Source organism: Carlito syrichta, unplaced genomic scaffold (assembly GCF_000164805.1).
Source record: "Carlito syrichta isolate Samal-C Ts95f unplaced genomic scaffold, Tarsius_syrichta-2.0.1 Scaffold303723, whole genome shotgun sequence".
Lineage (NCBI taxonomy): Eukaryota > Metazoa > Chordata > Mammalia > Primates > Tarsiidae > Carlito > Carlito syrichta.
In genome coordinates, this window is record NW_007247819.1 from 1425871 (window position 1) to 1449144 (window position 23274).

The 23274-nt window shown below is 41.3% G+C and overlaps 1 protein-coding gene across 7 annotated transcripts in view; it reads right to left on the reverse strand.

The window, feature by feature from the left end:
* Positions 1 to 22709, reverse strand: part of NRXN3 (neurexin 3) — a 569907-nt gene extending 547198 nt beyond the window's left edge. For 3 of the 7 annotated variants that reach the window (XM_021712918.1, XM_021712922.1, XM_021712921.1), the window contains exon 1: positions 21572 to 22709. In XM_021712918.1, the coding sequence (XP_021568593.1) occupies positions 21572 to 21818 (247 nt within the window). In that variant the 5' untranslated portion in view covers positions 21819 to 22709. The remainder of the gene's footprint in view (positions 1 to 21571) is intronic. The other 4 variants (XM_021712916.1, XM_021712919.1, XM_021712920.1 and 1 more) reach the window with 4 other exon arrangements.
* Positions 22710 to 23274: the final 565 nt, after the last annotated feature.

The following is a 23274-nucleotide window of genomic DNA, read 5'->3' on the forward strand; positions in this document are numbered from 1 at the left end:
ACACCCACCCCCAGAAACATACATTCACCCCAGAAACACATACACACAGAGGTATGAATTCCTTATTGTCTTCTGTAAGCTTGAATGATTTGTTTGAATCCTGCCTTAGAGAACCAGGTGCTGTCACCTCTAAGGGGATGATGCACGAGGATTTGATTTGCAGCTAATAGAAAAATCTATTTCTTTCAGTTTTCCTTCTGTCACACAAGGACTGCTGTGTTCCCTAAAGCAGATTTCTTCTCCTTCTGCAATAACCACCAAGATGACAGGTCTCAGGCAACCATATGAGCAGCCTAGGTTGAGTGGCACCTATTAGTTTTATGACCACTGGTTCAGAATGGCCTTGCTGTGTCCACAGCCCATCTTAATGAAGATGGGTAAGACAGCTGCCAATGAAATCAAATTTCTCCTCTTTCCTCCTTTCCATCTTATAGTCCATCAAACTTTCATCTTCAGCAACAAAACAGCTGCCGGGGCAAACACTCAGCCACAGTCAATCACAGCAGAAAATCCACACGATTGTCTTTGGAGAGTGAGCTAGAAGGAACCTGGTGCATTGCTGCATCGATGATGCCAACAGGCAGAGAAGAAAGAAGTGAGTAGCTTCACCATCTTTCCCTTAATAAGAAAATGCAAGGGACCGGGCATGGTAGCTCAAGCCTATAATCCCAGCACTTTGGGAGGCCAAGGCCCTGGGGTTCAAGACCAGCCTGAGCAACTGGAAGAGATTTCATCACTACAATAAATCAAAAATTGGCTGGGTGTGGTAGCAAGAGCTTGTAGTTCCAGCTACTTGGAAGGCTGAGACCAAAGGATTGCCTGAGCCCAGCAGATCGAGTGGCCATGAGTGTGCCACTATACTCCAGCCTGGGTGACAGAGTGAGACTCTGACAAAGAAAGAAAGAAAGAAAGAAAGAAAGAAAGAAAGAAAGAAAGAAAGAAAGAAAGAAAGGAAGGAAGGAAGAAAGGAAGGAAGGAAGGAAGGAAGGAAGGAAGGAAGGAAGGAAGGAAGGAAGGAAGGAGGAAGGAAGGAAGGAAGGAAGGAAGGAAGGAAGGAAGGAAGGAAGGAAGGAAGAAAGAAAATGCAGTAAAACTATATAGCATATTTAATGTGATATAATAGAAATGAAAATCCTCTGAAAAGTTAGAAGTATCATATATGTGGAATTTGTAATTATGTACCTATAAATAGTAATGGCAATCCTGTATTAGAACAAAGGCAACACAACATTTCTCAGCTCACACAGGACAGGTGTGTAGCCTCATTCTCAGCTAATGTGAACTAATGCTGTTCTTTATCATCCCTGCTCTGGCAACGTCCATATTTCCCAAATCTTTGTATTTCTGTTAAAGTCCAGCTCAGTGATCCTTTTGTGGTAGATTGCCTGCAAATACAGTAAGAAATCCTCCCAGCCCGGCATGTCTACCCCCTCCTAATGTGATTTTGCTGCTCTTCCCACTAAGACATGTGATCTATTCCCTCACTCAGTGAATCTGCACTGGCCCTGAGCCTTTCTTTGGCCAATTGCATTCAGTGAAAGTGTCTCTGTGTGGCATCCACGCTCTCAAATGGCTGCTCCTGTTATAGCCTTCTCTGGGAATGCAGCCCCAAGACCAGTGAAGCCTGCCCAGTGGAAGACAAGAGGTCACGGGGAACAAAGACAACCACACCACCTGAGGCCTCCCCAGCCTAACAACCAAAACCAACTGCCAGATATGTGAGACTATCTTAGACCATCAACCCCCACCTATCTGCCAGATAACTGCAGCTAGACAAGGGGCCCCATGTGAGACCATCAAAACTGCTCCCCTGTTCCTGGGTCAAGCCTAAACTGCTGATCCACAGAATCACGAGCAAATAACATGTCCATCTGAAAAATAAAATTTCAGTGTAGTTTGTTTTGCAGCAATAGCTAACTGAACTACGCTTTACCAACGAGGCCTTCCCCAATGGCCGGTAGAAAGTACACTGTGCAATAGAGAAACAAGTTCAGGTTGTTGTTCCAGCACTTATTAATTCTTGACCTTGTGTAAATTACTTAACCTTTAAGTCTTAACGTTTTTGAAGATAAACTGCTGAAAATTCACCTGTTGAGAGGATCATAAGAGATAACACATCAGCATCTAAGCACAGTGCTTGGCATGCAGAAGGCACTCATTGTTTTGATACCTGTCACTTTCCACCTCATTATAGTTACTTTGGTGATTATACACTGTTAGATGTTCAAAGGCAAGAACTTTACTGATCTTTGTGTCACTCGTAATATCTAGCACAGTGTTTTATACATGGCCAATATTCAATGCATACATGTTGCATGAATGCTCAAATATTTCACAATATACTGATTGGTTTCATGCTGCCATATGTACTGGGCATTCTGGAAGTAGTACACGAACAGGATTGTGAGAAAACAGACTGCAGTAACCTTGGTTAAGTCCCTATAATTCTTTAATTCTCCACTTAGGTATCTTTTTAGAAAAGAAAGTTGTCTGTGACACCCACGGTTTCTTGCATCCCTAAAATACATTTATTACAATCATGATACCAGTTAGCATTTACTCAATACTTATTTAATGTGTCTGATTCTGTGCTAAGTCCTTTGTGTACATAAAAACTTTTAGTCACAACAACCTTGTCACACAGGTTTTATTGTGGCCATTTTCAGATTAGGGAGCTTAAGTCTAGGGAAGGGGTAAGAATCTGGCCCTCCTGTTTTTGTAAATAAAGTTTTACTGTGGGCCAGGTGCAGTGGCTCAAACCGGTAATCCCAGCACTTTGGGAGGCCAAGCCAAGAGGATTGACCAGCAACATGGTGAGACCTTGTCTCTACAATAAATCAAATAATTAATCAGGTGTGGTAGCATGTGCCTATAGTTCCAGCTACTTGGAATCACCTTACAAAGGTAGAGTTGAGTAGTTGTGGTTGAGGCAGAGACTACGTGGCTTGCAAAGCTGAAAATACTTACTGTCTGGTCCTTTACAGGAAAAGTTTGCTGACCTCTGGTTTCAAGTAACCTTCTGAGAGAGTACTTAGTCACACTCAGCTATACAGAGTTAAAAAGTCCACGTTCTGCCCTCTAAACTATTCTGTCTTTTATTGTCTCACTCACTCATGTACTTATCATTCCTGATCTTTCAAATAGCAGTTCACAGGTAAGTACATGCTAAAGGAAAATTGTGAAGACCTCTGCAAGAGCAGCTCAAGAGATGTCAATTGCAGAACTGTTCATGTATCTGGTTAAGATTACTCGATCACCTGGCCTTTTGTAGCTAGAGGCCATGGAGCCACACTTAACTCTAATTGAAAAATAAGGAGTGAAGAGATTTGCTTTCAACACAGATTTAAATGACTAGAGTTACATCTTTATTATCTGAAGTGGGCACTTGTAATTTGTCTACCTGTTCTGGCATCGGGAAGATATACCACAGAAATTAGCCTCTGGCTGGCCATCTCATTATAAGCCAATTACAACCCAGATTTTCCAAAAATCTGATGGATACAAAATCAACTTGCTAATACAAATACATTTCAGACTTGCTATGCATAATACAAAATTACCTGGTGTTTCAGAAGTAAAGGATTCAGCACTTGAGAAATGTGAAACTTAAATAAAAGGAACCCGTTAAGAATACACAGAAATGAAGATAAACACATCTCTGAACTTAAAACTCCATTGACTGGGAAATGTAATTGAATTTACAAAAAAAGAAGTGAGAATTAAATGACCATCTTTTTGGAAATAATCTTCTCCCACAAAGGGGCATTACATAGAGCACAGGACAGCACTTTAACAGTTGTAAAGCACTATATAAATGAGAAGGGTCACATTTATTTTTATCTTTGTGACTGTTTTGATAGTGATCACCAGTCATTTGAAACAGGCTTTTTACCTCCGACTCTGGGTGCTGGTTGGCAACACGGTCACACCTGTGGAAATTCTGAACCCCAAATAGAAACATTCCTCGCACACATCTCAGGCTCAATGCCACCACCCCATCCCTACCTTTCCCTTCGATGATTTTGAAAGTTTGCTAATTAATCCTTCCACAATCAGTCTCTTGTCATTGCAACTCAACCTATATGGCACCACCAGAATATTTTTTGACTCATTTTATTTATTTACCCAACATTGAATTATTACCTGTTTTTGCATCCTAAGCAATTATGCTAGAAAAAAATGTGGTCTCTAATGAGGGTTGCCAAATAATATAGGGTATCCAGTTACATTTGAATTTTAGATAAACAACAAAATGTTTAAAGTATAAGTACATCCCATACTTATACTTAGGATAAGTAGTAGCATACGTACTTAGTATAAGAAGTACATACTTATACTAAAAAAAAAGTTGGTTGTTAATCTGATTTATTTGCTGAATCTGGCAACACTATCTGACCCCAATGGAATCTCCTTAGAAAACAGATATTAATTAAACAATCACACCCAAATGCAAAAAAGCAACTATGAAATGAGCATTGGAGAGTTCTAGAAGATTATGAGAACATGTATTCTGGGAATTTTAATTTCTCAAAGAAGTAGAACCAGAGTTTCTTAGGGGATCTGATAATAGGAAAGAAAAGATTGTAGGTTTGAGTAGTTGACAACCAGGGGACTAGGGGAGGAAACTGTTTAAATAGGATGAACAAAGGCAAATCAGTAGGGGGCAAGTAGGAGTGACTGGATGGCTGGGAGGCAGCTACAGGAACAAAGAAGGCAGAGGGCAGGGTGGTGATGAGTCTAGGGATACTAGACCAAGGTAAGGACTGCGAGACTATATTTAACAGTTTCGTCATGATTTGAACGGCAAGAGAAACCCATGAAGAAATAATTAGTTTGATTTCTTTTGTTTGTTTGTTATTAAGCAAGGAAGTTACAAAACCAGTTTTACAATTTGAAAACACACAGCATCCTTCTACAAGATTTAAGCATTGGGCAGGCTCCGTGGCTCAGCCTGTAATCCCAGCACTTTGGGAGGCCAAGGTGAGTGGATTGCCTGAGCCTGCGGGTTTGACCTAGTCTCTACAATAAATCAAAAATTAGATGGGCATGGTAGCATGAACCTGCAGTTCTGGTTACTTGGAAGGCTGAGGCAGAAGGATCATGGGAGCCCAGCAGGTCAGCACTGTGGTGGCCATGGGTGTGCCACTGCACTCCAACCTGGGTAACAGAGTGAGACTTCAACTCAAAAAAAATAAAAATAAAAAGATTTAAGCAACATCATGCCGGTAATCTCAGCACTTTGGGAGACTGAGATAGGATGATCACTTGAGATAGGATGATCACTTGAGGCCAGGAGTTCGAGACCAGCCTGGGTGGCATAGCAAAACCACATCTCTAGGAAAAATGAAAAACAAAACAAAACAAAAGATTTAAGCATCAACTTCTTAGCTTTGACTCTTTTCCGCTTTGTAAGTGGTAATAATGATAAATAATTGCAGAACAACTGAAAGAAATAAATCACATAATATTCACAGTACTAGTTTTTTACACTGTAAATGCCAAAGATGTCCACTGTAATTATACTTTTATTCAGTATCCTTCATCAGAGAGCTCTAACCCCATTTGCCAGCCTTTCTCACGGTATTCCCCTCTGTGTTCATCGCTCAGCAAACTGGGTCACTGATCCCGGAACAGCTTCTGATTTCTTTCTAAGTATATTTCACCCTATCTCCTGCATGCATGTGGAAATTATTCTTCAAAACATGATGTAAAGTTTATTTCTTCCACAAAGTGCTATTTAATGACCTAATTGGTTGTGACATTATTACCCTTTAAATGCCATAGTAGTTTCTACTTATCTCATGATGTTTGTCATACTCTAACATGCATCAAAATACTTTTATGTTCTTACTTCAACCCACTCCCTCTATTATTTCATTAATAAGGACCATGAAGCACATTTTATAAAAGCAAAACTCTGTCAGCCAATCAAAATATAGAAAGGAATGACTCATTCCTTACCCTTAAGTGAGAGCCTAGTCAGGAAAACTATCATTATCAATAAATAATAGCAACACAACGTTGTATGTTTAATAAAATGAGAAAGAGCTTTTCTACCAATGCATAAACCTCCGATAGCTCGGCCCAAATCTTACTCATATTGAAGTATCTGGCACCCAGAACAGTGTTTGGAAAATAGTAGCAGATTTAATGTATGTTTACCAATTTTTGTTATTCAATGAGAAAAGTGCTACAGAGAGAAGAAGAAAAAAATAAAAAACAGAGGCTGACAAACTCACGATGCAGATTGAAGGCAAAGAAAACTTTGCAAGTCAGATACTATAGAGTGAGCTGTAATTGAGAAATTAGTAGAAGTCTGCCAAATAGGAGAGATTCTCAGTCAAGGGAACAGTATAATCTAATGTTGTAGGATTTTTTAAGGAACTGGTGAGTATGGAGGTTAAACTGTCTGGCGGGAGCTCATATTTGTAGGGCTTCTATGCCAATTATTCATCTATCTCTTCATTCAGCAAATGTTTATGGACACTCACTCTTTGCCTGTCATTGTTTTAAGTACTGGGGAGACAACCATGAGCAAGGTAGATAAGGTTTCTGTTTTCAGACCTTCCACACTAGTGTGCTGATGGAAGCAATACACTTGAGCTATCATGGAGGTATTCAAGTTACAATGAAAAGAAAATAAGGTGGTACACGGGAGAGAGACTTAAAAGAGTACTTTTTAGACTGGATTGTTAAAGAAAGGGTCTTGAGGGGATGACTCCGACTTTTGAAGTTGAAGACTAATGTTATGATAAGAAGGAATGGCCATGTGCCAATCTGGATGAAAACATTCCAGAGAAAAGGAACTGATCACATAAAAGCATTATGATGGGCACAAGATTGATATGTTCAAGGATTTTTTTTAAGGAGAAGAGGAAGATGAAGGCCAAGGTGGACAAAGACCATGTTGGGAGATGAAGTTGGCAATGAGCAGGGGCCAGATCATGAAGGTTGGGGGTTGGCTTTTGTTCTGAGGGTGGAGGAAAGCACATGATCTGATTGGACTTCATCCTATAGGCAATGAGGACTCCATGGGAGAGCAGCATGATCAGATTAGTAGTTCAGATGGTTGAGTCCAGGGCTGGGTGAAACACAGACAGAAGAAACAAACAGAGAATCTTGAAAAGGTCTGTTAAGATTATGGCAACCGTCCAGGTGATATGGTTGGAGATGCTGTAGAGATGGAAAGGTTAGATCTAAACACCACTTAACAGAATTTGTAACCATACTGTCAGCTTTTGAGGGCAAAGTCCACATTTCAATTTTCACAGCAGAGCCCAGACCAATGCCCTGCATTGGTTGGTCATCATAAATACTGAATACGCATGAATTCCAATGCATTTCATTTGCAAACAGTCTTCTTCTCCCTGCTGTTCTTCTACTTTCCTTAAACTGAAAAGGTCAGAAATTCTACATAAGATACTAGGTGACACAGGGTAAAATAATGGACAGAATTTGGGTTGCAGATTCTACTCTGTCACTTAATACTTGATTGACTTTAGTCAAGTCATTTATGCTTCTTTGATTTTGATCACATCAGCTTAAGAAAACGGGGCAAATAATCACATCACTTGTTCTCCTACCACACAAGGCTGTGCTGAGGATGAAAAAGATCATGAATTTTCTCTGTAACACTGTAAAACATTCTGCAAACAGCAGTAATTTTAGAGGGAAATACCCACCCTATATCAATCACAACATTATGAACAGTGATTTCAGGTGTGGTGTCTAATATTGCATGAGTTGAAAACAATATGCTTTCTTATGTAATAATATAATTACACTAGCTACACATTATATATTTACCAAATCATTAACTTAAAATATTTATGGAGCACCTAAGGTGTGTAAGAAAAATGTGAGGGTAATCTAGGGGAATTAAAGATTAAATAGTCATAGAAGAATTTACTGTCCTACCTTTCAGTGTCACACTACTAAACCACAGAGTGACCCTCGGCTACTTCCTTTTTATGGGTAGATTGTACCTTTTTCTTTTAATGACAAACCATCTTCGGTCAAGAGCCCCTTGGATTGTTAATGGTGTCTTGTGATGATCCTTAAAACTCTCCTCTCATTTTACCCTTGATTAAAAAGAAAGAAAGCGCGGAATCTAAGCCCTTGACTGATTTACACTTCAATTTAATTTCTCCCTTTCTCTTTCCTCTTTCCTTTCACTAGCTAAAACCTTTCATGTAATTAGGCTCAAAAGCTCTCATCAAACAGTTTGATTGAACTACAGCATGCTGAATTTCCCTTCCAGGCTGCTGGGGCAGAGAAAAAGCAGGAACCTGGTTGGGGGGGTGGCATCCCTGCCTGAGATGGCATGGGAGCTGTGCCCTGGTATAGTAATGACAAGAAACTGCGAGCGTTTGGAGTGTCTTGGTTATCATGCTGCTCTCTGCTTCTTCTGTGCTGATTCGTTACTCAAGTTGTTCTGGGGATGATCCTGGTCTCCCAGTCCACAGCAAAGCAGAAGCCACCTGGAAAACTTGAGTACCAAATACTGTGAGGACTAAAAAAGAATCTGAAAACGTGTATGTTAACTTCAACTTCCCTAGTTTGAAAAGTGTGACCTGGGACCAGTTCACAAAGCTCCTGGTCTATAAGTTTCTTCATATAAAAAATAATTTGATTGGAAAAGGCCTCCAAAGGCCTCTTCAGGTCTAGCATTTAATGATTCCACAAATGCAAAGCAGCTTTTGAATCCAATGAAAGTCCTTCATCAGAACATTATTTTAGGGGCATCACTCCAGAGCCTGAGGAACTTGGTGGTGAGGTTGTGGGTCTATTTCGGAGTTACTTTGAGAAGGGACATAAAAGTCACTTTGTCAGAATTGTCTAAAAGAGAGTTCTTAGGGATAACTAGTTGAATAAGTCTTTAACAGCTGACAGATGGTGGGGTAGCAATACATGCACACAAAATGGTGCCCTGCAAGGATAAAACAAGACATGTGAGTTATCTTAAAGAGTGGGGTTGGCTATAGAAGGTCAGGTCTCTAGACTGACATTCCTATTTCGCATAAAAGCCATCCTCTCCCAAGATTATTACTGACATATTGACATGAGCTCGTCACAACACTGCATGGATAAAGGACACCAGAGCAGTAAACATTAGCTCCTGAAACACTCCTACATCTTTAATGCGTGGCAGGCTTAGTCCTCAGGTCTGATCTTTACATTCCAAGACAGGAGTTAATTGGGTTGCTATTAAGAACTTTATGCTACTTTGTTTTTCTGGCTTACCCATTCACCTACCTGAGTATAAAAACCTGCATCCTCACTCCAATTGAAAACCCACTGCCACTCTTGAAATACTCATTTTGTTAGTTTTACCCTCACAATTAATGAACTGCTGTCACATGTTTGAAAGGCCAAGAATAAAACTAAATTTAAGATGATCTAGTAAAAGTGAAGAAGTATTTTAGAAATCACCAGAATTTTGCCTAGGCACAACATAGAAAGATGAATACCAAACTTGTGAAAACAAAGCTGGTTGGCTACCTCAAGATCATTACTTACAATTCCTTTCCCTGCAGGTGAGAGAACTAAAACTAAAAAGTTTTGGTTGTTTGCCTGAAGTTAAAAGTTCAGGAGAAAGCCTATAGTAACTATTGGACACTGAACTTCCCGAGAAAAGAGTCTCTACAGTGAATTAAAAAATGAGGGGTCCTTTTAGATATGGGCTTTCTTGTCAATGGACGGGATCCCTCACTCTTGGATCCTTGATTGAATATGTAACCATTCTTTGCCAGCTGATTCTGGGACATGTATAAGTTTCTAAAGGATGCTTTGGAAAGCCTTTCCTGTAGTATAATAGGATATGTGAATACAGGGAAGTGTTCTGGTCAGGTGCTCTCAGTATCCAGGAACAAGTCTACATTTGCAGATTACCTGATCTAAAAGTTCAACAGATGTAAAAGCCTAACTGCTTAGTAAGTACAAGAACTTGAGTGAGTTGCTTCACACTCTAGGCTCAATTTCTTTTCCTGAAATTCATAATAATTCTAGTACCTTCTCTGAAGGATGCTCAGTTAGGACTAAATGCAGGAAGCTAAAGCATTTGGCTGAATACTTGGCACAAGGAAGGTGTATGACCGTTCGTTATTAAGTTTAGAAAGTATTCATAATCTTCATAACTTATCCTGGATCTAGGTAGAATATAAAAGATCAATTTAAAAAATGATCTTTTAGTATTCCATTTAAGAATACCACTCTGTGAATTATTTTCACTAAGTATTATTACATAATTATTTAAATATTAAAAGCACGGGTCTAGAGTCAAACTGTTTGGATACTTAGCCTGATGCTGTCACATATCACCTAGACAACCTTAGGCAAGTGACTCCAACTTTCTGTGCCTATGTGTCTGCCTCTTAAAAATGGGAAAGCAACTATACTTACTTCAGAGGAGAATTAAATAAACTAAAACCTTTAGAAAAGTGTCAGGTACAGTGAAAGAACTAATAAAAAGTGATCTATAATAATTATTAAGACTGGAGTAGATATTAATATAATTTTTGTGAAAATAGAGATTTTCTTTTTTGGATTTATTTTATCTAAGAAATTTGAATTAACATAAAAGAACACTCAGCTGGGCACAGTGGCTCATGCCTGTAATCCTGACACCTAGGAAGGCCAAGGCAGGAGGGTTGCTTGAGTCCAGGAGTTTGAGACCAGCTTGGATAACACAGTGAGATTAGTCTCTACATAAAACAAAACAAAAAGAAACTACTCAGCCGTGCACGGTGGTGCATGCCTATAGTTTCAGCTACTCTGGAGACTGAGATTGAATGATGGCCTGAGTCCAGGAGGTCGAGGCTTCAGTGAGCTGCAATCATGCCATTGCACTCCAAACTGGGTGAAAGAGTGAGATTCCAATTCAAAATAAATACAATTAAGAAAACTCTCAAAGATGCCTATCCAATTATGCAGAGATATTGGTTCATGGAAAAAGACATATAATTTGCTCACACACACACACACACAAAATATATATATATATACATACACACACACAATAAATATATAAATACACACACACACACACAATAAAAATTTGGTCATCTAAACCACAGGACTCTCTCCACCCAAATTGTTCAAGTGACCTGAGATTTAACCCTTTCAGGATCTTTCAAAACTTTAAAAATAATCAGAATGTTGCTAAAATTGACCCCGAGAGACTGAGAGGGTTCTTCTTTGTTTTGTCTGTGATCTAGTTGTTTCTTCCTAAGAGACTCTGGGCTTTTAATTTTAAAAGGGCTTCCAAGTAAGTGGAGTTATTCTCTAAGTTTTTAATTAGAAAGAAACCCTAACAGCTTTGCCGCCTGCCACTACTTGCTCGTAAGTCTGGGACTTGAGGTCAGGAATTAAATGAACTGTGGAAGCACTTTAAAAAACTTCAGAGTGATGGCCTTTGGTCTGGAATTACTGAGGCAAAGTCCAGCCTGCAGAAACTAGTCAGTTCCCCTCTTTGCTAGTTATCACTCCTATTCTGATAAGCATCTGCACAAATTCATGCCCCCCGAAGATGTCGGCGGACACTCCTGCACTTCTTCAAGTCTTGCATGTTCTTCATGAAATGAGTTCTCTCTGCAGCAATTTCAAATTTCTAAAAATGCTCATTTCATTTTGGTGTTTGGGCTGATCATTTCTTCCTACTTGTTTGAATCTTTACAGATAACCAGACTCTGCCTGTCTCCTCCTACTTTCCCTTCTATGACACCATTAAATGACAAAGGTGCAAGGCAAATAGATGTTAAGTAAATCACCAACGCAGGTTCAGTTTAATACTGTGCTGTGTCGACCCGTTCTACTGCCTAGCAACCATGGTGGCTCACCCCGAGTTCATTTTCATTTTAACGTGCCACGCAGAAAAGCAGCCTAAATATATATCCCCGGTTCTGAAGCATATAATCTGTAAACTACAGGAACAGGCGGATCATTTCCATTAGTTTCTTATGTCGCGAAAACCACAATTTGCACCCAAAGAGTGTAATTATATTCAAATTCTGAAAGACTGCCTCGGAAATAGTTGAAATTCATAGTTTGGAGGAAAGTCACTCAGGAGTGAGTATACATGGTTATATTTTAATATAGGGGGTGAGAGGAATATTTCAAAACAATACAAAAGGGAGGGCAGGATGGAATCTCAGAAAATGTGACTTGCTGGTTTCTAGGGGTTTTATGTTCCCAAAGTCACTCAACAGCTGGTAAGCAAGAGGTCAAGATTGGGGCTGGAGAAATGTCTTTGAACAATGATCCAGTCACAGCATCCAGAAGGGGAGCAGTGACAGGTGGGCAGACAGGTCACTTCTTTCCTGTTTCTGGTGAGTGAGACCTAACCACAGCAGGAAGTACTCTCCAAACAGGACCCTGAATCTGAGCACTTTCTCATAATGGGGTCTCCCCTACAAAGGAAGCTTTCGTAACACCCCAAAGTTTCCTACCTTGTTGCGCAAAGCCAGGCGTCTATTGGAAGGACATCCATGAAGAAATAATTCTAAAAGAATGCCAGGAAAGCCTAATGCTGGCAGAATTCCTGCCTGTAGGACTTCATCTGGTTAAGTGGAGATGACTCTAAAGAAAAAATCATGGGCTACAGAGTTGCAATTTGAGAAAGTATCTTGAAGAAGTGAGGAGTAGAGAAAAAGAAGGACAGTGGACTCAGAGTTATCTGCCTGGGCTCCTAACCTATTCTGACACTGACTGAAAACTCTCGGTCAGGATCTTGCCTTGTCCTTCTGGATAATTGAGCTCTGAGATCTCTAAAGTTCTATGAGACTGTTGTGTTTTGAGGGGTGCATGAATTCCCAAGTCCTTTGCCTCTTTGATAAACTAGAATCCTTCCTCTCTTAGGACATGAGAATTGGTCTTGTGGTACCTTAATCATTTATTCATTCATTCCTAAAATACCTATCAAGTATGACTATTTTATCAGTCTGCTCCTTTTAATCACTGTCTCCGAGTTGGACTGGGTTCATGTAGACTGGCAAACATTCAAGTAGTTACTAGGAACTAGACACTCTTGTAGATGCTTTGAAAAGGTTTACCAACTGCATTAATCAGAATGCTTCATTAACCTGTGCTCTCTATTCCTGACGAAAGAACTTGATGTACTTGTTTTCTGTTTCTTGAGTTGATGTGCTGTGTGGCATAGCAGTATGATTAAGAGCTTTGTGGTCAGTACTGGGTTTGAATTCGGCTTCAGCACCGTATTACTTTAGTCAAGTTACTCACAGCTTTAGTCGGGTTACTCAAAGGCTGGTGAAGATTAAGTGATGTTATCTATGTAAAGCACTTAGAAGATTGCCCGGCACACAGTAGGTGTACATTATGTGTTGGTATACGATCCAAGCAAGTCTCTCTCAAAACTCTATGTAGAAATAAACCAGTTGTTCTTTATAAACTCAGGTGCTATTCTGTCCCCCTGCCCTGATATGGCTAAACACAGTAGAACATTTTAAACACAACACAGAGATCCTTTCTAGTATTCATAAGGTGTATTTAAATGAAAGCTGCATTCTTCCTGTCTCAGCATGACTCTGGGCTGAAGTTGGATTGTGGGCTTTATAACATCACAGTGTGCCACTCTGGTGTATTATGCTGCTTCTATCTGAGGGGAGAAAAGAAAACCTGGCTCGTGGCTTTGGCATAAGTTATTATGATAGCCAAGAAAATAGAGCTATAAAACACTGGCAGACTTGTGGAACTCAGAGAGGTTTAGGACTCACGGTGGTATCTTTAAAGACATACAAATCAGAAAATCATGCAGCCCTGGTGCTGGAAAACATTTGGAAAGATCATCTCACTCAATCCTCTCATTGCACAAATGGAGAAGAAGAAAAATAAAGTTTTCCTTAGCTATAATATTAAGGCACATTTACACTACACAACACACAGAAACCTACAGACAAAAGAAAGAAGATAAGTTAGAAAATCAATATATCCCATAGAATGTCTAAAAATTAAAAGATTAATACAATTAAGAGGTCATAATTCAAACAGGTACAGGGTTGATTAGGAAGAAAGTTAGGAGCAAAATCTGTGACCTCAAAATCCATGTACCATGTCCTCTTGATAAAAGTTCTGGTTTTAAATTCAGGCTCTACAAAGTAAACTCTAAGAATTCCAGCATAATAATGTGTTCCTATCTGCTCTATAACGTTTGAGCTTAAACAATTGCATTAAAGCAATTTCTCTACTTCCAGATCTGAAGATAGTTGTCCGAAAAAAGATCTGTTTCTTCCTAGTATAAATTAGATTAACACTTTTAGTTTTTAATGGACACTGAACGTCCTATAGGAATATTTGAGTTCTGCACAAGTTTACTGCAAATGAAATTGAATTCTGCATTTCCAGAATGCTCTTTTTTGGAGTCCTCTCTCTTTCCCTTCACTAAATCTCTGAGCTTTTAAATGGTTTGCTATAATTTGTTGTTCCATGCTAAAATTTGCCTGGCATGATTTTGTACCTAAGGAGGTAGTTACCAAAAGTCACAAGCTGACTTTTGTCTCATGCTATGTTCTACTGCCATAAAAAAGAAAATACACTTAAGGTTTTCTTATTTATATTTACCCAAAGAAGCAGTACATAAATAATCTCTTGGAGGCAAAAAAATGTTGCTATAGATAGAGAAATGAGGAGAACCAGTAGATGCATGTAGTCCAGCCACAATCTACCAACCAGCAAACGCTCAACATCGAATCTTATCTATGTGCAAGGAATTAGAGAAGGTAGCATTGTCATGAAACTATTTCTCATAAAACATTTAACCTGTACACAATGCTTTATAATGTGCAAAGCACAACTTGTTTAATCTTCCATGCAATTCAGTGATGTAAGTATGGTAAGTATTATTATTGCTATTCTCGGTTTAAAGGAAAGAAAATTCAGTTTCAGCCAAACCAAGTGATGTATCCAGGTCCACAAAGTTTCTAAGTGACAGAACAAAGATTGAGACTTAGGTCTACCAATTCTAAATTCTCGATTAATAGTCCACACCTCAACCTAACACCACACTGCCCATTAAAACTTCAGTATTATTCACCTGTTACCATCATTAAAGCACTTTCTCATAATTGTTTTCTTAGAAGTATCTAAACCCAGAAGCAAAAAGAAAAGAAATGCATTCTCTATCCCCAAATAATTGAATGCCTTGCTTGGAATTTATACCAACCAGGGCTTTATAAATCAACAACACATTCTCTCAACCATCTCACCAAGCACCATGGTTATGCCATGAAATAGACAAGCTATCTTATATTTATATTTTGAAATAAGCTTTCAAAAATAAAAACTGAACAGAAAAATAATGAAATTGATATACTTTTAAAGGACATATTAGCTGGGCGTGATGGCTTATACCTGTAATCCTAGCACTTTGGTAGGCAGAGGTGAGAGGATTACCTGAGCCCAGGGGTTTGAGACCAGCCTGGGCAACATGGTGAGATTTCATCTCTACAATAAATGAAAAAATTAACTGGGCACAGTAGTGTGTGCCTGTAGTTCCAGTTGCTTGGAAGACTGAGGCGGAAGGATCGCTTGAGCCCAGCAGGTCGATGCTGGGGCAGCCATGAGCGTGCTACTGCACTCCAGCCTGGGTGACAGAGAGAAACTCCAACTCAACAAGATAAAATAAAGGCCATATTTTTCAATTGCCAAAAATGAAGTCATTTATACTTAACTAACCTGGTTATTTCTTTTCTCACCAAAGGATGAGATGTAAAAAGAGCTGATGGTGTGTGTCTCAGGAAAGGAAGGGTGAATAACTAGTTGTAGAATAAGTCAATGAGAAGGCTGGAGGGTCTGGCTCAGAGTGGCAGCAGACGAAGTAGAGAAAGTCTTAGCGTGTAGACATTAGAATCTGTCTGCAAAGCAAGTGACTACAAGTCAGACACAATTAGTCTATGTGCACATGAATTTCTGAACTCAGTCATAGAAGATAAACTGAGAAGAAAGCAAACAAGAGTTTTAACTAAACCTACTGCTGTTGTTTTCCCACATACATAAATAGAATATTTCCTCTTGGAAAAAAACTATCTTATCAATTTTGTATATTGCTACCATTTTCACTGAAGTTTCACTTTTCCATTGTGAACGTTTGAGTTCAACAGAGATTTACTGAACAGGACAGCTTTACTTCTTTCCAATAACTTGGTACTGGGGGAGAAGAGTATATATGGGTTAAATTGTGATCCCTCAACTCACTTGTTGAAGGCCTAATAATGGGAACCTCAGAATGTGAGGGTATTTGGAGACAGGGCCTTTAAAGAGGTGATTAGATTGAAATGAGGCTTTTAGAGTGGGCCCTAATCCAATTGATGGGTGTTCTTATAAGATGACGAAATTTGGACAAACAGGGACACCAGGGATGCATACACAAAAAGAAAAACTATGAAGACAGTGAGAAAAGGGCCATCTGCAAGCCAAGGAAAGTGGTCTCATAAGAAGCCTTGATCTTGGACGTCTAGTCTCCTGAAACTTGAGAAAACCAATTTTTGTTGTTTACACCACCCAGTCTGTGGTATTTTGTGATGGCAGCCCTAACAAACTAATAAAAGGAGGGAAATATGAAGAGTTCAAGATTATTTTCAAAGACCTGCCTCCTTCTCAGGTCACTCAGGGTCTTAGGCAAGCAAACTTTCTGAGATCTGATAAATCCACTGAATGAAGCATAAAATACAATGTGTTATCTTTTTTAGATTCAAAATCTGAGACTAAAGGAATCTCATTCTTACTCTGAAATTATATCCTTCAGCCAATTTGGGAAAAGTTTTTCTGTTTTGCTTTTTCCTGAAGGGAATTTTTCCTTCCTTCCTTCCTTCCTTCCTTCCTTCCTTCCTTCCTTCCTTCCTTTATTCCTCCTTCCTTCCCTTCTTTCTTTCTTTCATATCAGAAACAAAAGGTCTATTTTTTCTATAACAGTTGAAGATTTTATTATTTCTCTATCCAAAGTTGAAAAATAACTAGACCAAAGAAAAGTTAGTAAATATATAGATAATTTGAACAGCACAATCAATTTAATCTTTTGATGTATACAGAACACTACACCCAATGCCTAAAGAATATACATTATTTTTATATAACCATGGAACATTACCATGATAGACCACACTTTGGGCCATAAAACTAGTCTGAATACATTCAAAAGGCTTGAAATGCAACAGGATACATTTTCTGATCACAATAGACTTATTTATTTAATTTTTCTGGTATCTCTCTCTCTTTTAATTTATTTTAGAGTTGTGGGGTACATGTGAGGATTTGCTACATAAGCCAATTGTGTACTGATGAGGTGTGAGCTTCTAACGAGCCCTCTTTCTCCTGGTAGTGGACATGGTACCCAGTGGATGGTTGTTTGCCCTTAAAGGGAATTGTTCTGATTATCTCATCTCCTCTCTATGATATATAGCAGCCCTCACCTCCACCCCACCCACGGCCCATTGAAAGTCCTAAAGAAATTTACACCAGAATCTTATAATGGTTCCATGGTGGTCTTTCAAGGACAGGTTCATCTCCAGACCCACTACTTGCCAGCAAATTTTAGAGAAGCATAACAATGCATCTAGAGGAGATAAAAGAGAAACTAATTTAATTAATTTATCACTAAGGCCAAAGACATATAAATCTTACCATTTTATCTGTCAACCAACACTATGAATTATTCAACACACCGAATCTCAAGAAGGAATGTGAGAGAAAGTGGTTAGAAAGCAGCTGGCTGGGCAGAAGACTGTGTTCCATATATCAAAGCAAAAGAAGCCCCATGGCTGGACAAACTTTAGTAGTAGGTCTCAGTGACAATGAAAAAGTAGCATAATGTGTGTGTAGCGTGGTTCATGCGTCACAAGGGAGTCCACCACCACCATTTCTGCAGAGATAGTCTGAAAAGGACGTAGGTGGGTCCACTACACACACATCCTAGTTTCTGAGCAAGAGACCTTCCTGCAAATATGTTGTGATGTGTTTTCCTTTTAAAATTGAGCTTTCCAAGAGTTCTATGTCTTCAACTAGTCCCCTCAATGTCTAAAGAGTCATGAAGGTCTGCTATTTTGTGGAGGATAAAATCTAAGGGACATACAAAACCTAGAGTCCTTAGAGAAACCTGCTTTTAAGCTGCAAGTATTAAAGCATTTTTTTCAGGCAGATGTCCACTGGAATTCTTAAAGGTAAAAGACAGGAATGAAAGAAGAAAAAATATACACAACTCTCTTATGGAACTGAAAATTGGTAAACAAACACATTTTACTACTTATATATCCCCTACCACCAAACTACCTTAGCGCTTTGATAAACATGATATTTAAGTATGGAATTAAAGTTGAGGATGAAAAGGAACATGAAAGGATATTTTGAATAATAGGAGCAAGGAAATCTGCATTTTATAAACGGGCATTTAGGTTTTATATTAGTTATTTTGGCTTATATTTGGATCCCTACCCACTCCCTGCACCTTTAAAATATAGAAGTATTTATCTTTCATCAGGACCAAAATGCTTCTGAAATTACCCGTAGCTGAACATTACAGTGCCTTATTCGTTTCTGTATCCTTAGCAGTAGCACACAGCCTGACATGCAGCCTGTGCTCAGTAAGTGTTAATTGAATGACTGTTGAATAGAAGAGAGCACGGAAAGGGGTGAGGACCCTAAGAGAAAGGACTGAACAATGGGGAAAGGCTTACTAGAGTCCCATCAAGAAGAGGTTTAATTCATCCTGAAGCATGATCCTAACCTGAGACTGTTCTGAGTACCCCAGATAAATGTAGTCATAGTCTCTGTAATACACAAAGAATCTCAGCATTCTCTAGGGTGCCCTGGAATAAAGACTTTAGACAAATCTATAATATAAACAACTTTCTAAAGATTAGAACCAAGCATGGACCAAAGCATGGATCAAATACCAGCTATTTGGAGGATTTCTGTTTCTTCCATGTGTCTTAGCATGAACGGAGGAAAGACCTCTGAGGACTTTGGCTTTTCAGGAAATGAGAAAGGAGAATAAGTGTAATTAAAGATCAAAAATCTCTCTCGGGTCCAAAGAAAATTCTTGGACTCAGGACTCTAGCTTTGTTTTATACCCAAATCAAGGGCATTTACTTCTGCACAGCCAATAGAGAGGGCTGCCTTTAACTCTGGGATAAAGTTAGTTGTAAACCCTCAATAACAACCTCAGTCTCATGGTGCTGTGCCACCTCACTTCCACCCATAAGATTTTTTTTAAAAAACAACTGCTGTTAATAGGCCTTTATCTTGGATGGGGGAAAGTGGGTGTACGCCCAGAAAGAAAGAGAGATACATTAACAAAGCTCTGTGGGGTCTTCTGGTTCTTTTAGTTAGAGATGCAAAAGGTCACAGCTTGGATGCAAGGATGGGAGTCAGAGGTTGGGGCATTTTTTTGGATTGCTGCTTCTCTTGATTTCAAGCTCAAAAACATTAATTAAATATGCAAGGAGCAACCTACTTAGTGTAGATGTATTCACTCTCCAAGCCCCAAATCAATGGGTTGGGGCTTCAATATTGAAAGAGGATTCTGAAGAGTAGAATTCATGAGTGTTCTTATCTCAGCCATGCCAGACCCTGGAGTCCACTGCACTCAACAGCTCTGGTAGATCTGAGAGCCTTTGCTGGGTCTCTGGCTATTTACTTACTTTCTTCTTTTCCATCTCACTGAATCTTATCAGATGTAGATTAATGAGAAACCAGACTGGGAACCAGTCAAAAAGACTTAAGAGGAGACTGAGACACTGATCCTTGAAGAAATAAAGTAAACAGAGAAGAATCACATTTAACATGTGGAAGTCTCAATCCCTTGAGTTGAGGGAGAGAGAGAGAGAGAGACAGAGAGAGCGAGAGAAAGACTGACTGACTTAGAAACCCTAGGGAAGTAGGGCTCTGCAAATTCCAACACTTACTAGTAACTGCATTTAACTGCTTACATCCCAAACAGAAAACACCAAGACACTGCTAGCCTATAGCCTCTAACAAATGCATAATCTTCTTCTCCCTGCTGATCATTTACACAATTTAGCCAATTATCGCTGAGCGTTTCCGTGTTTAATTGTGGCTATTAGTAATAGTCTATCTGGCTTCTCCCATCCCCCATTTGCTTCTTTTTCCTTCCCACGCTCTCCCCCCAACCCCTTTCCCCCTTAGGAGCTAAGTTTCCCAGTTCATTGGAATTGCCTTTTTGGTGGTTGTGCCTCGTTCTTCTCCTAGGTTTCTTTCTTTCCTTCAAGACAGCCAACCTCAGACTCAGCAGGAGTCCCAGAGAAAACCGGCACCAGATCAAGATCAAGCATTCCCTTCTTTCCACCATCCCCCTCCACCAACCTTACAAGCTGTGAGCTGCTTCACAACTCCATCAAATAAAATTTAAAGAGAGAGGCAAAAAGAGCCACAGTCTGTCCTGGCATTTTTCTCAATGTGCTTCCCCTTAAAACCACAGAGCAGAAGCCCGAGGCCAGGAGGTGGTGAGAAGAATCAACTTTCCAAATGGGGTCTACATGTTACAGGTCTTCAAAATACAAGGTAGGGTAGGGGCCCCCCTCCCCCCCACAGTGTGGTTCACACTCACTGTCCCTGAAGGGCAGCTCTGGTGGCAGGTCTCTCTGTCCCTATGTCTCCTACTCTCTTCACCATCCGAATGAAATGCATAGTAAACAAACAAGGAAGATCCCTTCTTGAGAACCTTTTACTACTGCAAGCTCCCACCTGAGCCGCAGACATCACCCTTTTAGAAGCAGCCTGCTCAGAGCTGAATATATTCTTAAGAGTCATAGATTTCTTCTTTCAATAGCAGTGCAAGGAGAGTTGTTTGGAGCTAAACACATCATATCTGTATTGTGTGAACAAGCCCATCCTTGCTGCCTTAAATTGAAACAACATTTGCATAAATGGTGGAACGGAAGTTACAATTTACACTTGGGTAGATTATAAATGGACTTTATCTTATCTTACATATTGCTTTCCGATAGTCAGCAGTATTAGAGGTATAGTTTTAGTGACAGCTGCTTTTTCGACCAGACATGTGGGCACACATAAAGCTGCCAGAATGAACAATAATGGCTACGGTTGTTAATTACCTTTTCTGCCCTCTTACTCTCAACTACTTTGCCCTGACCTTTGCCACACAGGCCACTTTACAGCAATTCAATCCACTCCAGGCTAAAGACCTGATTTCTGCTATCTGCAATTTCCCCGGGACTAGCTCCCAAACCAGACCAGAGACAGGAAGGGTGACAGCAAGGTGAATGAATGATTTCTCCAAATGCAGCATGGGGACTTGTCTGATAAGTTGCCTGCCATGATGGGGGCGGAGAGAGCGGAAGGTTACAGAGCGGGAGCTGGAGTCTGTGCAGCTAGGAGGAGGGAGCTCAGGAGAGGGGAGCCCCTTAGAGAAAAGTGGGAGGCTTTATTAGCTGGATATTAGCTTCCCACATGGACACTCGATGCTTTCATCCTTTTAAATTCCATTTTAACCAAATTCTCTTCCCACCCTTGGCACTACCTGAAAAGCGAGTGAGTGAAGAAACTGTTATGCCCCATGAAAAGGATAAAGAGCAAAGAGACCCACCGTGCCCTCCTCGCAGGGAAACAGGGGAGCGATAGATAGAAACAGGCACTGAGTGATGCTTGCTGCCATGGAAATGGTGCTCGTGCTGAGAGTGAGACCCCGGCGAGGAAGAAGAGGAGGAGGAGGATGCTACATTAGAGGAACTCCACACAGAGCTGACGATACATCCCCAGAAGAGGGACCAGATCCCAAGCGTCCAAGCCGGCCGGCGAGCAGGGCTCCGTCTCGCGTGGATTCTCAGGTGCATGGTCAACGCACGGGACCACTACAGATGGGCGGTTGGAATTCCAGCCAGTGAGGAATCATGAAGTTCATGATGCCCAACGGCCCATCATAGCAGGGAGAGGAGTTGCCCGAATTTGGGGAAGAGTGAAACGATAAGCGCTCTCAAGACAACGATGAATCAGTTAAAAAAAAAAAAAACTACTTAAAAAATAGAAAGATAAAAGGCAAAGCCCCCTTTCCTGGAGCTGAAACTTAGGACGCCAGAGTCCACCCAGACACAGCAAACCTCTCCGCGAGCCCCGGCATGCCAGGCATGTCAGGGAAGGAACGGTGCGGCTCTGCCCTGCGCCCAGGGCACCTCGAGTCCGGTGACTTAGCCGCACGCTCCGGGAAGCCACAGAGCAGAGGTCTCCGGAGGCAGCCGAGGCCCAAGGAGGCTCAGGTTAGTTTATCCCAACATCCGAGGAGTTTGGACATTTTCCCCCCTCTATTTCCACTTCCATGCGATGCAGTGCAGAACCGCCAGGCACAGGGGCTGCAGGTGGAGGAGTTCTCCTCGTGCTCCCGGGAGTCCCGGCGGAAGGGCGCGGAGGCTGTTAACCCTGCGCGTCCCGGAGTGGCCGCCGGCTCTCTGGGCTTCCCAACAGGATGAAAATCAAAAGCAGCAGCAGCAGCAACAGCAGGAGCCAGAGGAAGAGTACAAGAAGGACCGGAGGGCAAGAGGAGAGGAGGAGGAACCCAGCGCGCAGCAGCCACCCAAACCAACGTGGCACGAGGCGAAATCGGGGAGGGCGCGGGAGGCGGCGCCCGGCGGGCCGCGGGGGTGGCCGCCTGCAAAGCGCACGGACCCAGGAGGCGCAGGTGAAGGGAAGCGAGTAGTTGGGAGCCAGATTCACAAATGGGCAAGTCGTATGCAAATCGCGCACTCCCGAGAGCAAATCAGGGCGGCCCGAGCGCTCTGCCGAGGGACTGGCTGGCTCCGGAGGAGGGAGGGGCCCGGGAGCTCCGGAATCCCGGCCCTCCCCATTCAAGTGCGCGCTCGTCTACACCCGCGCGAGACCCCGCGCACACCGCCCGCCTCCCCTCGCTCGCCCGGCCGTGCGCGCGCGCGTGTGAGTGAGACCCACAGACGGACGCCGCGCCTTTTTCATCGCCCTGTCCCCGATCCTCTCCCAGGCGCGTGAATCCAAACTTGGGTCGTGAAGGCATCTTTTGCAATTTGGAAAGAAAACGAAGGGCGGCGGCTAAGGCCAAAGTAGCCCCGATAGAAATATAAATAACCTCCTTGAGTCAGCAGGAGCTGCTGCACGCAGTGGCGCCACACGCAAGTCCTCTCCGCCTGGCAACTCAGGGCCACTCTCTGGGCGCCTGTCTGTCCCGGGGTTAAGGTGCCCAGGGCACCACCCTCGGGGCGGACAAATGGAAAGAATACTACGCATTCGGACTCTGCGAATTGGAGGGGGGGTGACCCAGGGACT